This window comes from Sprattus sprattus, assembly GCF_963457725.1.
Source record: "Sprattus sprattus genome assembly, chromosome: 8".
Lineage (NCBI taxonomy): Eukaryota > Metazoa > Chordata > Actinopteri > Clupeiformes > Clupeidae > Sprattus > Sprattus sprattus.
Genome location: NC_137927.1, coordinates 1528648 through 1543093, shown reverse-complemented (window position 1 = coordinate 1543093; position 14446 = coordinate 1528648). Strand labels below are relative to the sequence as shown.

Here is a 14446-nt window from a genome sequence, read left to right as displayed (position 1 = left end):
CAAAGAAGAGACTCCCATATTTACACATCAAAGGTCTAAACAAAGAAGAGACTCCCGTATTTACACATCAAAGGTCTAAACAAAGAAGAGACTCCCATATTTACACATCAAAGGTCTAAACAAAGAAGAGACTCCCATATTTACACATCAAAGGTCTAAACAAAGAAGAGACTCCCATATTTACACATCATAGGCCAGAACAAAGAAGAGACTCCCATATTTACACATCATAGGCCTGAACTAAGAAGAGACTCCCATATTTACACATCATAGGTCTAAACAAAGAAGAGACTCCCATATTTACACATCATAGGCCTGAACTAAGAAGAGACTCCCATATTTACACATCATAGGTCTAAACAAAGAAGAGACTCCCGTATTTACACATCAAAGGTCTAAACAAAGAAGAGACTCCCGTATTTACACATCAAAGGTCTAAACAAAGAAGAGACTCCCATATTTACACATCATAGGCCAGAACAAAGAAGAGACTCCCATATTTACACATCATAGGCCTGAACTAAGAAGAGACTCCCGTATTTACACATCAAAGGTCTAAACAAAGAAGAGACTCCCATATTTACACATCAAAGGTCTAAACAAAGAAGAGACTCCCGTATTTACACATCATAGGTCTAAACAAAGAAGAGACTCCCATATTTACACATCATAGGCCTGAACTAAGAAGAGACTCCCATATTTACACATCAAAGGTCTAAACTAAGAAGAGACTCCCATATTTACACATCATAGGCCTGAACTAAGAAGAGACTCCCATATTTACACATCATAGGCCAGAACAGAGAATGGGTAAGACCTGCTCCTGGTTACTTAATTCCATGGTTACTTTCTTTCCTACTCATAAAGCACTCAAAGTGCTTTACACGTTATTGCCTCAGACATCTACCCATCGGGATGTCGACTCCTCTACCTCCTGAACCACTATTGCCAGTCAGTGCATGTCAATCGTGATAACATAAGTCTTTTTATTATTAGTGTTTCAGTGTAGCTGTCTCTGTAGCTGTGGGAGTTTAGATACAGTTTAAATACAGGTATGAGCTCACCAGATTCTGCATCTGCGCCAATATGCTGAGTATTTGTGGATCACTTAAACGGTTATATGAAAGGTCAAGCACACTGATGGATGGACAGAGGGAGAGATGCTCTAGGTCCGATGCGCTCACCAGATTATTGTGGGAAATCTGCAAAGTAGCCAGCTCTCCAAGACACGCTGTAAAACAAAGAAATATCAACTCTCAGTCATGATAGAGTATGTGTGTGTGTGTGTGTGTGTGTGTGTTAGCCTGTGGATTGATTGGTTTGAGTAGGTATGTTCTCACAAAGGTTTTGGATGGTTTTAATGTAATTGTTTGAAATGTTCAGATGATTGAGTTTGCGAAGAGCTTGTAGGTTCTCCAATGTGTCAATGAGGTTGTGCTGTATGAACAGACAGCGGAGATCCAGTTGGTTTTCCAGGTTCTCTATCTTACGGATCCCGTTCACTTCAAGCCACAAACATCGCAATCCTGTGTATTCATCAAGGTTCTCCAGCACAGAGAAGCCTACAGATAGATAAATGGAGAGATAGATAGATGGAGAGATACTTTATATATTCCTGAAGGTAAAATAGTAAAACAAGCAAGTACAAAAAATATGCATATCAATACATTTGCAAGCAAATTTTCTTCTTCTTGTTTTACACTGTTTGTGATAGCTTCAGTCAAAAATGGAATGGAAGGAATATATTAATGCTTAATGCTATATGAATGCTAAATGCTATATGAACATGATCAATAATGTTTATTCCTCCAATGTGTAGAAATACCATTTAACACCAACCCAGATATGGAAAACTACAGATGTGACAAGTGAAATGAAAAGATGAAACATAGCATTTCACACAGGTGGCCAGGACAAAACAGCAAACGTACCTTTGTAGTGTAAATAGAGTGTATCATTCAGGTGTGGTGTGATGTACAGTTTATTCTTTTTACAGTGGAGCCGCAGGAACTCTTTTGTGATCCTGCAGTGGAGGCAATAAACTGTATGTAAATACTATGCAATAGATTGTGGCTATCAAATCCTAAGGTAATCGATGTGTTCACGTAAGTTGTTGTGAGAACACTTGTGATCCCCAATCGGTAAAGCTAACTATGGTTAGCTTCTGCTCACCTTGTGTGAAGCATTAGGTAAGTGACTTGCTTTGTAGTCAGTCACTGTTAGCAGAGGGAGAGCAACATACATGTTTTAGAGATACAATGGGTCTAAAGTCTATGTGGAGATGACATACAGTATACATGCATTTTATTGAACAGAATCAAATGCGGGGTCACTCAACTTCCACAGGTGTTATTTTCACGATTTTCAAAAACATCCATTCTCTCATAAAAAAAGTTTTATTTAAGATATGGAACTTTCAAAAATGCTAATCCATCACATATAAAATGACAGCCACACCCACACTCTATTGTTATAGTTGGGATATTGAATTGTCTTGAACTGAGTAAACGGGCTTAATCAACTGTATAGTGTCTGGGGAGATACTCATTATTTGCTTATTATTTTCTTATGGCTTTAGAAAATCTTGACATCTGCTAGAAGAAAGACCAGCTGGCTAGAGGGAAGGAAGGAAGGGAGAGAGGTTGACTTGAGTTCATTTGCCAAACATTACTTGGTGCATTAGTTGTTGTTGAAATCAGCTTTTATTCAGATGTATTAGGGTCAGTGACAAATTAAGCTTCTAAAAAGTTATTTTAAAAAAGTGTTTACTAAATATTTTTTGAAATTGTAACAATGTGTTTAAACAAGTCTTAGTTGTTAAATAACATTTAATTAAATTAATTTTTTGACTGTATTGGCGTAACCACATTTTTTGAAATATATACACTACCGTTCAAAAGTTTGGGGTCACTTAGAAACACTGTTTTTTTTTTTTCAAAAAAGATAACATTAAAATATAGCTGCAAGCAGCGATGTGGTGGCCAAGCTGGTCAGCTGACCCACAAGAAGCCTTGATTCACTCAGAAGAGGCTTTTGATTTACTCAGCAGAGGCTGGATTCGAATTGATAAGGCTGGAAGCCCATCACCAACTCACTTACCTAGTAACTATTGTCGGTGATGGAAATCACAGAGTTCAGTTACTGTTTCAAAATAGAAGCGGCTTTTCCTGTGGCAATGGTTGTCAAATTTGGACCAAGTTTTAATAGTTTAAACCAGGGGTCTTCAACAGAGGTGGTGGCGGAGGTACTGCAGGGGGGTCGCAAAATCTTTGGTTGATAAAACAATTTTTTTTAAATATTCTCCAAAAAAAACAAACAATTCAACCAATTTTTTCCCCCACAAATTTAAATGTCTTCCGAATCAGAATTGTATTTATTCCCTTTAAATTTACATCAACATAAATCCAACATATTGTAGCGAACGTATAAATTGATCGAGAAGACGTTATCTTTCAGTCCAATCGACACATTCAGCTACCCACAGGAGCTCTCTCAAGCTGGGCACCGGTTCACTCACAGCACCTTTCATGCAAATACGACAGCACAGGCATTAGCCAATCAGATCGCGTTTCTGCTCAAGTCTAAAGAGGGCGAAGATCAAAAATAAAAGATGGCGGACCAAACTCCATAGCTGGTCTTGTTTGTACCTATAAATTGTTAGTTTGACATTTTTTTGCTTAGATTTGAAAAAAAATAAAATAAATAAAGAGAAATAGACACTGTACAAGGTCAAAAAACGTTAATTGTAACTAAAAAATAAGTCTGAGAGGATTTGCGAGGTGTATGAGCCCCCTAGCTACTAAGCATGCTACTACCTACAATCTTAACAACTTGCTAGCGGTGTGATTGGTTTGTTGACCTGTCAATCTCACTATAACATCTATGTTGTCAACACAACTCCATGCGCCAGACTCGTTCTCCGTCATCCGTTGGATCGTGTCAGTCAGGAGTTATTGAAAAGAAGATACATCTCACTAATGTGGGAGGATGTGTGCCATTGACAGATGCTTGAGGATTCACTGTCCCTTTTTTATGTATGATGAAATAAAAACATATATCTGTGAATTATTTTAATAAGTTGTTATTAATTGTTAGCTCAGAGTTGTTTGCAAGATGTATGTTTATGAATGGCAGTGGCACGGCCACCCTGTACCTTTCATGTTGTTAAATGTTAAATTAAAATCAATGTTCAAAAATGTTAGGTTAAATTCAATGATAAAAAATTTAAATGTTAATGTATATATTAACCTTTGTATTATTTGAATAGCTTAGTATTGAATACACAATAACAGGGTAGCTATGTTTATTTGGCACTAGGCCCAGTATATTATAAACAGAATTTTATGCAATTTATATAGTAGGGGGTCCCTGCTCATCTCGCCATCAGTTTGGGGGTCCCTGGCCTGAAAAACGTTGAAGACCCCTGGTTTAAACAGCTGTAATTCAGTCCTATTTTGACAAGTTGAGGTGACTGAGGTCTGAAGATAATCTGTTCCAAAATTTTGTGAATATTTGATATTCACCAATAACGTTATATTCATTCATTCAAAATGGCAGCCACATCAATTCGGCAACATTAATTTGATTGACTGTAACTAACAAACAGTTGTGAAAATCAAAACGCCAGGGGATAGCTTTTGTGAGGCTTGGTCTAAAAACGCTAAAAAACGCTTTTCCTTAACATGCTAAATAGCGGAGAATCTATATAACTGGGTATGATGTGAGATAGTGTGTTGGACTCGTCTTGATCCAGGGAATGCAATGATACCTCATTTTGGGAAATGCGGCAAATGGCTAAAAAGTAACGTGTGTAAACACATCTTCAACTTTGACCCATTGGTGGCGCTAGAGGGTTCAAATGGGAGACATGAAACTTGGTGAAAATGATGAGGGGACTGGTACCAAAAAGTGTGCCAAATTTCACAACTCTTGACCATGCGCTTCAAAAGTAACGTGTGTAAATACATCTTCAACTTTGACCCATTGGTGGCGCTAGAGGGTTCAAATGGGAGACATGAAACTTGGTGAAATTGATAGGAGGACTGGTCCCAAAGAGTGTGCCAAATTTGGTGACTATTTGATATTCACCAAAAGTGTATTATTCATTCATTCAAAATGGCAGCCAAATCAATTCGGCCACATCACTTTGATTGACTGTAACTAACAAACGGTTGCGAAAATCAAAACGCCAGGGGATAACTTTTGTGAGGCTTGGTCTGAAGATGATGTGTGGCAATTTTGAAGAAGATTCGACAAGAATTGTAGGAGGAGTCGCGAAAAAACACTTTTCCTAAACATTCACATAGCTTGAGAATCTATATAATTGTTAATGATGTCATAGAGTGCGTTGAACTCATCTTGATCCAGGGAATCCAAAGATACCTTATTTTGGAAAATGCGGCATATTGTTCAAAAGTAACATGTGCAAACACATCTTCAACTTTGACCCATTGGTGGCGCTAGAGGATTGGAGTGGGAGACATGAAACTTGGTGAAATTGATGAGGGAACTGGTCCCAATAAGTGCGCCAAATTTCACAATTTTCGACCATGCGGTTCTAGGGGCTGCCATAGACTTCCATTGCAGAAGAAGAAACATAAATATAGTTGCAAGCAGCGATGTGGTGGCCAAGCAGGTCAGATGACCCATAGAAGCCCTCAGAAGAGGCTTTTGGTATACTCAACAGAGGCTGGATTTGAACCGATGAGGCTGCCAACTACAGGACACCAATCACAAACTCACTTACCTAGTGAGCTATTGTCTGTGATGAGATCACAGAGTTCAGTTACTGTCTCAAAATAGAAGCGGTTTTTCCTGTGGCAATGGTTGTCAAATTTGGACCAAGTTTTTAACAGTTTAAACAGCTGTAATTCAGTCCTATTTTGACAAGTCGAGGTGATTGTGGTCTGAAGATAGTCTGTGCCACATTTGATGAATATTTGATATTTACCAAAAACGTTATATTCATTCATTCAAAATGGCAGCCACATCAATTTGATAGACTGTAACTAACAAATGGTTGCGAAAATCTAAACACCAGGGAATAACTTTTGTGAGGCTTGGTCTGAAGATGATGTGTGGCAATTTTGAAGAAGATTCAACAAGAATTGAAGGAGGAATTGCGAAAAAACGCTTTTCCTTAACATTCAAAACAACGGAGAATCTAACTGTTTATGATGTCATATAGTGTGTTGAACTGGTCTTGATCCAGGGAATCCAACGATACCTCATTTTGGAAAATGCGGCATATGGTTCAAAAGTAACATGTGTAAACACATCTTCAACTTTGACCCATTGTGGCGCTAGAGGGTTGGAGTGGGAGACATGAAACTTGGTGAAATTGATGAGGGGACTGGTCCCAACAAGTGTGCCAAATTTCACAACTTTCGACCATGTGGTTCTAGGGGCTGCCATAGACTCCCCATTGCAGAAGAAAAAACATAATAATAAATAGAAGAACACTATTATCTCGTTTCCACCGGGGCCGGGCCGGTGCCGGAGCCGGAGCCAGAGCCAGAGCTGGTTCCTTTCAGCACCGGCCTGCGTTTCCACCGCCGGAGCCGGTTCCAGCACCAAAACTAAACGTCATGGAATGTTATGACATGCTCCTATGGTTACAGTTGTGAGTTATTCACGAGTGGTCTTCTTCCAGCGAGAAGGCAAATTAATTTCGATAAAAACTTGAATTATGTTTAACTTTTTAATACCATGTAGTAACATACGACCTAAAGTTAAAGTTCTGTTTACTTGGCCACAGGTTTCTATATTTCCTCACGTAGATCAAACGAGTGGCAATGCAGTTCATGACCGGAGTTGACTAGCTACTACACTGATATATACTAACCAGTTGCCATAACAACCTTAGCAGTACCTTACAGCAGCTAGTGCTAGCTAGCTAGCTACTACACAAACTTGCTTAGTCAAGAGATATTTTTCTTTTTCGTTTTCAAGTGGCACGTCTTTTACAGTACACACAATACAAAACCAGCATTACATCACGGTCTCAGTTAATGATGCAACTACGAGTTTTCTACGAGCAGGCAATGCAGCTCATGATGGAAGTTGACTAGCATAACAACTATAATAGTAGTACCTCACGACAGCTAGTGCTAGTTAGCTAGCGGCTACAAGAACTTGCTTAGTCAACTACTAATTTCAAGTGTAATATCACACAAAAACAACAAGCCAGATTGAAAGACTTAATGTATAGAAGGCAGACAAACCAACACATTTTGATGGAAGAAAGCTTTCTTTATTAGTTGTAATGTGTTTGTTATCAGGTCTGTTGTCCTTTTGAACCCTGCTATCTCCGACTCTCCTCGTATTCCCTCATATATTTTAGCTTTCCTTACTGACTTTTCAATTTTGTCTTGCATTCCTGTTGATGGTTAAATTGCTATCGAGGTATTTATTTAATCCATGGTCCACTACTGGATCGATTTTCCATGTATGTTTTCATCGTTTTCACTCATCATCTTAGTTGATGGCTAAAACAAATGGCGACGGAAATTTCTGTTTCTGGTGGGTTAACTCCGCCCACCTCTGTGAGGTAGTTGGAGCCCGATTTGGGCCCAGCTCCTCCAGGGAGCCGGGCCGGTGCCCGATTTTCAGCTCCGGCCCCAGCCAGGCCCTGGTGGAATCACAAGAACTGGTGCCAGATTGGGCACCGGCCCGGCCCAGCCCCGGTGGAAACGAGGTATAGGTGGCTTCGCTGCTTGGCCACCAATAATAATAATAATGGATAGAAAACCATAAGGTGGCTTCGCTGCTTGGCCACCAAAAACATAAGGTGGCTTCGCTGCTTGGCCACCAATTAATCAGAAATACACTCTATACATTGTTAATGTGGTAAATTACTATTCTAGGTGGAAATATCTGTTTTTTAATGAAATATCTACATAGGTGTATAGAGGCCCATTTCCAGCAACTATCACTCCGGTGTTCTAATGGTCCATTGTGTTTGCTAATCGCCTTAAGCCTAGTTTATACTTCGGTAGACGACACTTTTGAAAAGGTCGCCGACACAAAAAAAAAGTGTCGTCCAGACCAGGTGTGTTTATACTTCAGGCGAACAGTCGCCGAGTTCGTCATAATGGGAGAGGCGCTAACGAAATTTTTCTGCCACTACATTCTACTTTTTGAAAATCAACGACGCGTGCCGTCTATATAGCTAATCACACTGACATAATTATGAAGAGTGTTTAATGATATATATCCCATTTAACAGGTAGGTATTATGTGTGGAGGAAGCAAGCTATAATAAAAGTATGCTAATCTAACATACACTACATAAACTATTAAAACACGATACAATGAAATTAATAAGTTCTTATTTTCTTTGGTATTTTTGTCATATTCAGATTTGCAATGATGATTGCTGGCCTGGGTAAAATGTATGTTTTCAAAACAAGTCAAACACAGTTGTGGACCAAGATCTGAACTGCTGCCCAGCTGCTGCAGCGTGCGGAACCCTTGATTGTAACCTGTGTGAAGTTGGCCCCCCGTCTCATTCAAAATATTAAAATAACACTGCTGTTCGTTAGTGCTAGGTTTGTGCTGGTTTGTGCCGTAAAAATTATCGTTTGTGCTGGTAAGGATTTTGAGTAATTCAAAATTGCATTTTCTGGCAAGTGACGTCACCCAGCCCCCCGTTCACGCCCAAATCTCATCAAAATAGTCCCAATCGTTAGTGCTACGTTTGTGCTGGTTTGTGCCGTCAAAAGAATTTTTTTTGCTATTATGGTTTCATAGACATTCCCGTTTGATTTTTCACACATGACGTCACTCAGCCCCCCCTCCACCTTCAAATCGCGTCAAAATGGTCTCTATCGTTAGTGCTACGTTTGTGCTGGTTTGTGCAGTCAAAAGAAATATTTGTGCAACTATAGTTTAAAAGTTATTCCAGTTTGATTTTTCTCACGTGACGTCACTCAGCCCCCCGTCCCTCTTCAAATCGCGTCAAAATGGTCTCTATGTTTAGTGCTACGTTAGTGCTGGTTTGTGCTGTTAAAATACATGTTTTTGATACTTTACTTTTTAATTAATTAATAAAACTTTATTTTCCCTTCTTGTTATGTAAACAGACCACTTGTTATGCAACCAGCACCCCTAGAACGTTCAAATCGTGTCAAAATGGTCTCTATCGTTAGTGCTACGTTTGTGCTGGTTTGTGCAGTCAAAAGAAATGTTTGTGCCACTATAGTTTAAAATATATTCCCGTTTGAATTCTTTCATGTGACGTCACTCAACCACCTTCAAATCGCGTCAATATGGTCTATCGTTAGTGCTTCGTTAGTGCTCTTTTGTGCTGTTAAAAGAAATGTTTTTGATACTATACTTTTTCAGTCATTATTAAAACTTGATTTTGCCCTTGTTATGCACACAGCCCACTGTCAACCTTCAAATCGCGGTCTCTATCGTTTGTGCCAGGTTTGTGCTGTTAAAATAAATGTTTGTGATACTATTGTCAGGTCTGTGCTCTGCCCTTTTTCTGTTTTATAACTTTGTCTCCCTTGTGTTGTCACGTGTTCTTTCTTCCTGTGTTTGTTTACCTTTATCTCCTCGTGTCTGACTCCTCACGCCCTTTCCCCTGTGATGAGGTAGCCTACAATGTGCCCTCGTAGGCTACTTCTAGCGCAAAACGTTCAAGCAGCACTAAGGAGTTTTTGGCTCCCCTAGTAATTTTCCTACCGACACCCATGGCAAGGCCGGAGATGCCATTCTCCGTATTAAAAGTAATTAGCGGCACAATTGCAATGTTGGGTGCTATATCTTACCTTTCATTGTGGTGTTCAGTAATCCTGTCGCTCATTACTCCTCTTCAAAAACCTGCTCTCTACCAGCGGCTTCCAGCTGTACACCCCGTTGTGCAGGTCAAAAGGGATTGGGGAACGATAGAGAGGTCACCCAATCACTTGATCCCAGAGTTCCATAGAGACCCTGACCTTCACTGGCTATCACAAGTCCAGTTTCATGGTCCCCCGCACCCCCTGACCCACCTGTCCAGTTGTTGTCAATACAGAAGCTGGAGGAGAGCGTCATCATTAGCGTGTTCATCAGTCAAATCACGTTCATCCTGCCACCCAGATCTTGAGAGTGTGCGTGTGGAAATACATACCGTTCTTATTTTGTTATTAGGACTTTGACATCATCTGTTCTTAACGGACAATCGGTGGCCTTCATACAAATCCTTTTGGGATTCATTCATTCACATATCCCCCTTATTTTATCACTTCACAATAGTTTATAAACATTTACTAATTGGTACAAATACAGCAGAAAAAAATCACAAACTTAGGACAAACAATTGAGACTATTTGTATGACAATTTGACGTTGACAGAGGGCTGTTACATAACAAAAAAACATAGCAAAATCAAGTTTTAATAATGACTTGAAAGGTATAGTATCAAAAACATTTCTTTTAACAGCACAAAAGAGCACTAACGAAGCACTAACGATAGAGACCATATTGACGCGATTTGAAGGTGGTTGAGTGACGTTACATGAAAGAATTCAAACGGGAATATATTTTAAACTATAGTGGCACAAACATTTCTTTTGACTGCACAAACCAGCACAAACGTAGCACTAACGATAGAGACCATTTTGACACGATTTGAACGTTCTAGGGGGGCTGGTTGAATAACAAGTGGTCTGTTTACATAACAAGAAGGGAAAATAAAGTTTTATTAATTACTTAAAAAGTAAAGTATCAAAAACATTTATTTTAACAGCACAAACCAGCCCTAACGTAGCACTAAACATAGAGACCATTTTGACGCGATTTGAAGAGGGACGGGGGGCTGAGTAACGTCACGTGAGAAAAATCAAACTGGAATAACTTTTAAACTATAGTTGCACAAATATTTCTTTTGACTGCACAAACCAGCACAAACGTAGCACTAACGATAGAGACCATTTTGACGCGATTTGAAGGTGGAGGGGGGGCTGAGTGACGTCATGTGTGAAAAATCGAACGGGAATGTCTATGAAACCATAATAGCAAAAACAATTCTTTTGACGGCACAAACCAGCACAAACGTAGCACTAACGATTGGGACTATTTTGATGAGATTTGGGCGTGAACGGGGGGCTGGGTGACGTCACTTGCCAGAAAATGCAATTTTGAATTACTCAAAATCCTTACCAGCACAAACGATAATTTTTACGGCACAAACCAGCACAAACCTAGCACTAACGAACAGCAGTGTTATTTCAATATTTTGAATGAGACGGGGGGCCAACTTCACACAGGTTTGATAGTAACCGCGTTTGAGACGCGCAATTCTCCTCTCCAGGCGCTTCCACTTTCTCATGTGTAGGACGCAGCTTAAGCGCAGAGACAGGGTTTGCCCGTCTACTAATAAAGTTGGCGAAACAAATGAAACATTCGCTGATTAGCCTACCTCTTGTTACCAGCAGACACACGCACAACACTTTCCAAAATGGCATTGCATTGAATAAATCAAGCCTATGATGTGCATTGCACATGCATGCTTTGTCAGTGCTTAACAAGATCTGCGTAATGTCCTGCGACAATCTGCCGGTGATTTCCTTCTCACGAGTGGTAGCCTACCCTATACCCTGACAGCCAGTACAAAGAATCTGAAGTGTGTATCATACACCATGAAACATGAGAAGAAGATGATGGAATCTTTGGTCTTAAAGACTTTGAATCCTGGATAACATTGCTTGACGCAGCCAAAGTGAGAAACTATGCCCCAAGTACAAATGTTGGAGAAGACCTTGGAGAAGAAGAAGTCCCAAGAATCCACTATCACAGAAAATGCCGGAGCCTTTTCACAATGAAAAGAGAATTTTGTAAAGGGCTCCAAGTCAAGGGAAAAACTCACACAAGCGGTAACATTAAATGCTGACCAAACACTAAGAGAATGTGCCACCCAAAAAAGAGATGAAAAGATTCTAGCAGTAACAAGCAGAGATGTAGTTGCTGCAGAGGCCCACTATCATCGTTCATGCTATAAGGAATATACAAATTTATTAAGCGTCTTTGAGTATTTAGAAAAGCGCTATAGAAAACTGAATTATTATTATTATTATTATTATTACAAGAATCAAGAAAAAGGAGCCCAAGAACCAAGATAACGATGCAGGAACAGATGGTGATGAAGAGTAGAAAAGGATTGAAAGGGAAGCCTATAAAGACCTTTTGCGTATATCAGAACTGATATCATACCCAACAAAACAGTTGTACAGGTCACTTCTTTGTTCAAAAAGCTCACATCATTGATGCTATCTGCTGGAGTTACAAGCCTGCGGGATTCAACAAAGAAGAACATTCGAAGGACGCTTGAAAATGAACTGGGAAATTCTGTCGATATATTTCCAGATGACAAAGCCAAATTGACCGATCGCCAGGGCTCCGCCCCTTAGTTATTGTTGCTAGGTCCGACACAATTCACGGAACTGTCAACCTTAAAGCATGGCAAGTACGGGTACGATCGCTATAACTGTCAGTATGAGTGATGATTTTTGGAGTAATACCTCCGCGGTATCCTCCAGATCAAGCCAAAATGGACTGCAATATGTAGTGGAAGAATATATCCAAAATATTAAGATCAACAACGAAGTGGACACAACAATAATTGAAGCAAAGGCATACAGGTCTCAAAAAAATAAATAAAAATAGAAACCCTACGACCTCTTCATTGAAATGCAACCAGCACAACCTTGTAGACTAGTCATGTTATTTCACCACTAGGTAAGATCTGTATACAATATTTCAAGCTAGCTAATAACCTCCAAAGATTATTCTTATTATGTATTCCGTCTCTGGCGAGAGACTCTGGAGCTATGTATGGTCATGGTGACTATCCTAGCTAGCAATGCTGATGTTACTGTCAGTAACCTTTTGTAAATGTGCACGCTGAGCTATCAAAGCTGGCGATTGCGAACGCCAGCAGCATACATACAAAGTCTTCGTTAAAAGTTCTGTTCAATGTTGTATCAAGCATGAATACAAACTACAAAATGTTCGTTAAAAGTTTTGTTCAATGCTGGCGTTTGCTGTCGATAGCTTCAACAGCTCTGCGAGCCATCATACAGACAGTGCAGTGACATTTAGACGGGCACATACTCCATTAACATTATATTTTTTTAACATGAACACTTTGGTTGGAGAGACTAGTTATGTTATTTTAGTGGTAATAATACAAGTATTCATGAACCATAACTGTTTGGGGATTTTCTCTCAATTAGATAGTTAGCCATCATACCTAGCGATAGCTAGCTGGCAGCAAGCAGTTTGATTTACTTTGGAGCAGACATATGTGTATTTTGCGATATATTTAGTTGGGTGTGGGGTGACCACACTGTTTAATACACAGCTGGCACTTTTGCGCCTGTGTTTTGGGCTTCGGGGGAGGGGAAAAAAACGACGTATCCCTCTAATCTCTCAGGGTACCTCATGTCATACCTACAAGTCCCGTAGGCACACTGTTTAACCATGCTGCTCAGACCTCAAAGTTGTCGGACCTTCTTCTCTTAGTAGCGGTTGCTAAGGTATGATTGGACAAGGGCCGTTCTAGGGAGGAGTTTCGCGATCGGTCAATTGCTGATGGTTCCTCAAACTGTTTCTAGAAGGGATGTTGTCTTGGAAAATCAAAATCTGCTGAGGGAACTCAACGTTTGGAGGGCCAAGTCAACCAATGTCAACAAGATCATAGATCAGACATCTTCACATATCAGATCAAGCATTAAACAGGAGATGACAGTGACCCCCTGGCCATTCCATCCACAGGGATGCAAACACATGTATGGTCAAAAAAGAGAGAGGTAATCGAAGCCCTCGCCCCGCGGCAAATATCCATATAATTACATTGCCACCGACCCCCGACATCCCCTACCCACATAGAGTAAAATGAAATTCTGAACATCAACATACACCAACACTAATTTGGAATATTCAATATATATATATATATATATATATATCATTTTTTATTCCGAAACATAAACTCTTATTGAAATTGTTGCAATGAAACTGCAGGAGCAAGTGGAAGTTGTAATATAGTTTCGAATTTACCAATTTGTAATACTAATTGAGTTATTTGGTGAAAAATAAGTTATTAATAAACTGCAAAAATAGGCTGTTCTGCCCTCTGCATATTCAGGTCAGAAAATGTATATTTAATTTAAATGTATTATTTTTCCAGCAAAACTAGGGGGGTCTGGGGGCATGCTCCCCCATAAGATTTTTTGGAAAATATCCTTTTAAATAGTGTCCTCTAGTGGGTTTTAGGAAGAGAAATTAACACATTTATAACAATAAACATATTGAAGACATCTGCTGAGATAGGTGCTAATTATACGGTAGCATGGTAGGGATTTGTAGCTCAAGTGAGAAGGTTAACATTTTAGGCTAGAGTTCACTAGCTAGTTAGCTGGTGGAGCTACTGAATAGGGTAGCATACCCACAGGATTAA

The 14446-nt window shown here is 39.6% G+C and overlaps 1 protein-coding gene across 1 annotated transcript in view; it reads right to left on the bottom strand.

Annotated features, from left to right (window-relative positions):
• Nucleotides 1–14446, bottom strand: part of dnaaf1 (dynein axonemal assembly factor 1) — a gene marked incomplete at both ends in the record, with an annotated part of 69800 nt that overhangs the window by 33404 nt on the left and 21950 nt on the right. Inside the window, 3 exons of the mRNA XM_080844170.1 lie at nucleotides 1065–1231; nucleotides 1341–1562; nucleotides 1932–2023. Coding sequence (XP_080700296.1) covers nucleotides 1065–1231; nucleotides 1341–1562; nucleotides 1932–2023 — 481 coding nt within the window. The remainder of the gene's footprint in view (nucleotides 1–1064; nucleotides 1232–1340; nucleotides 1563–1931; nucleotides 2024–14446) is intronic.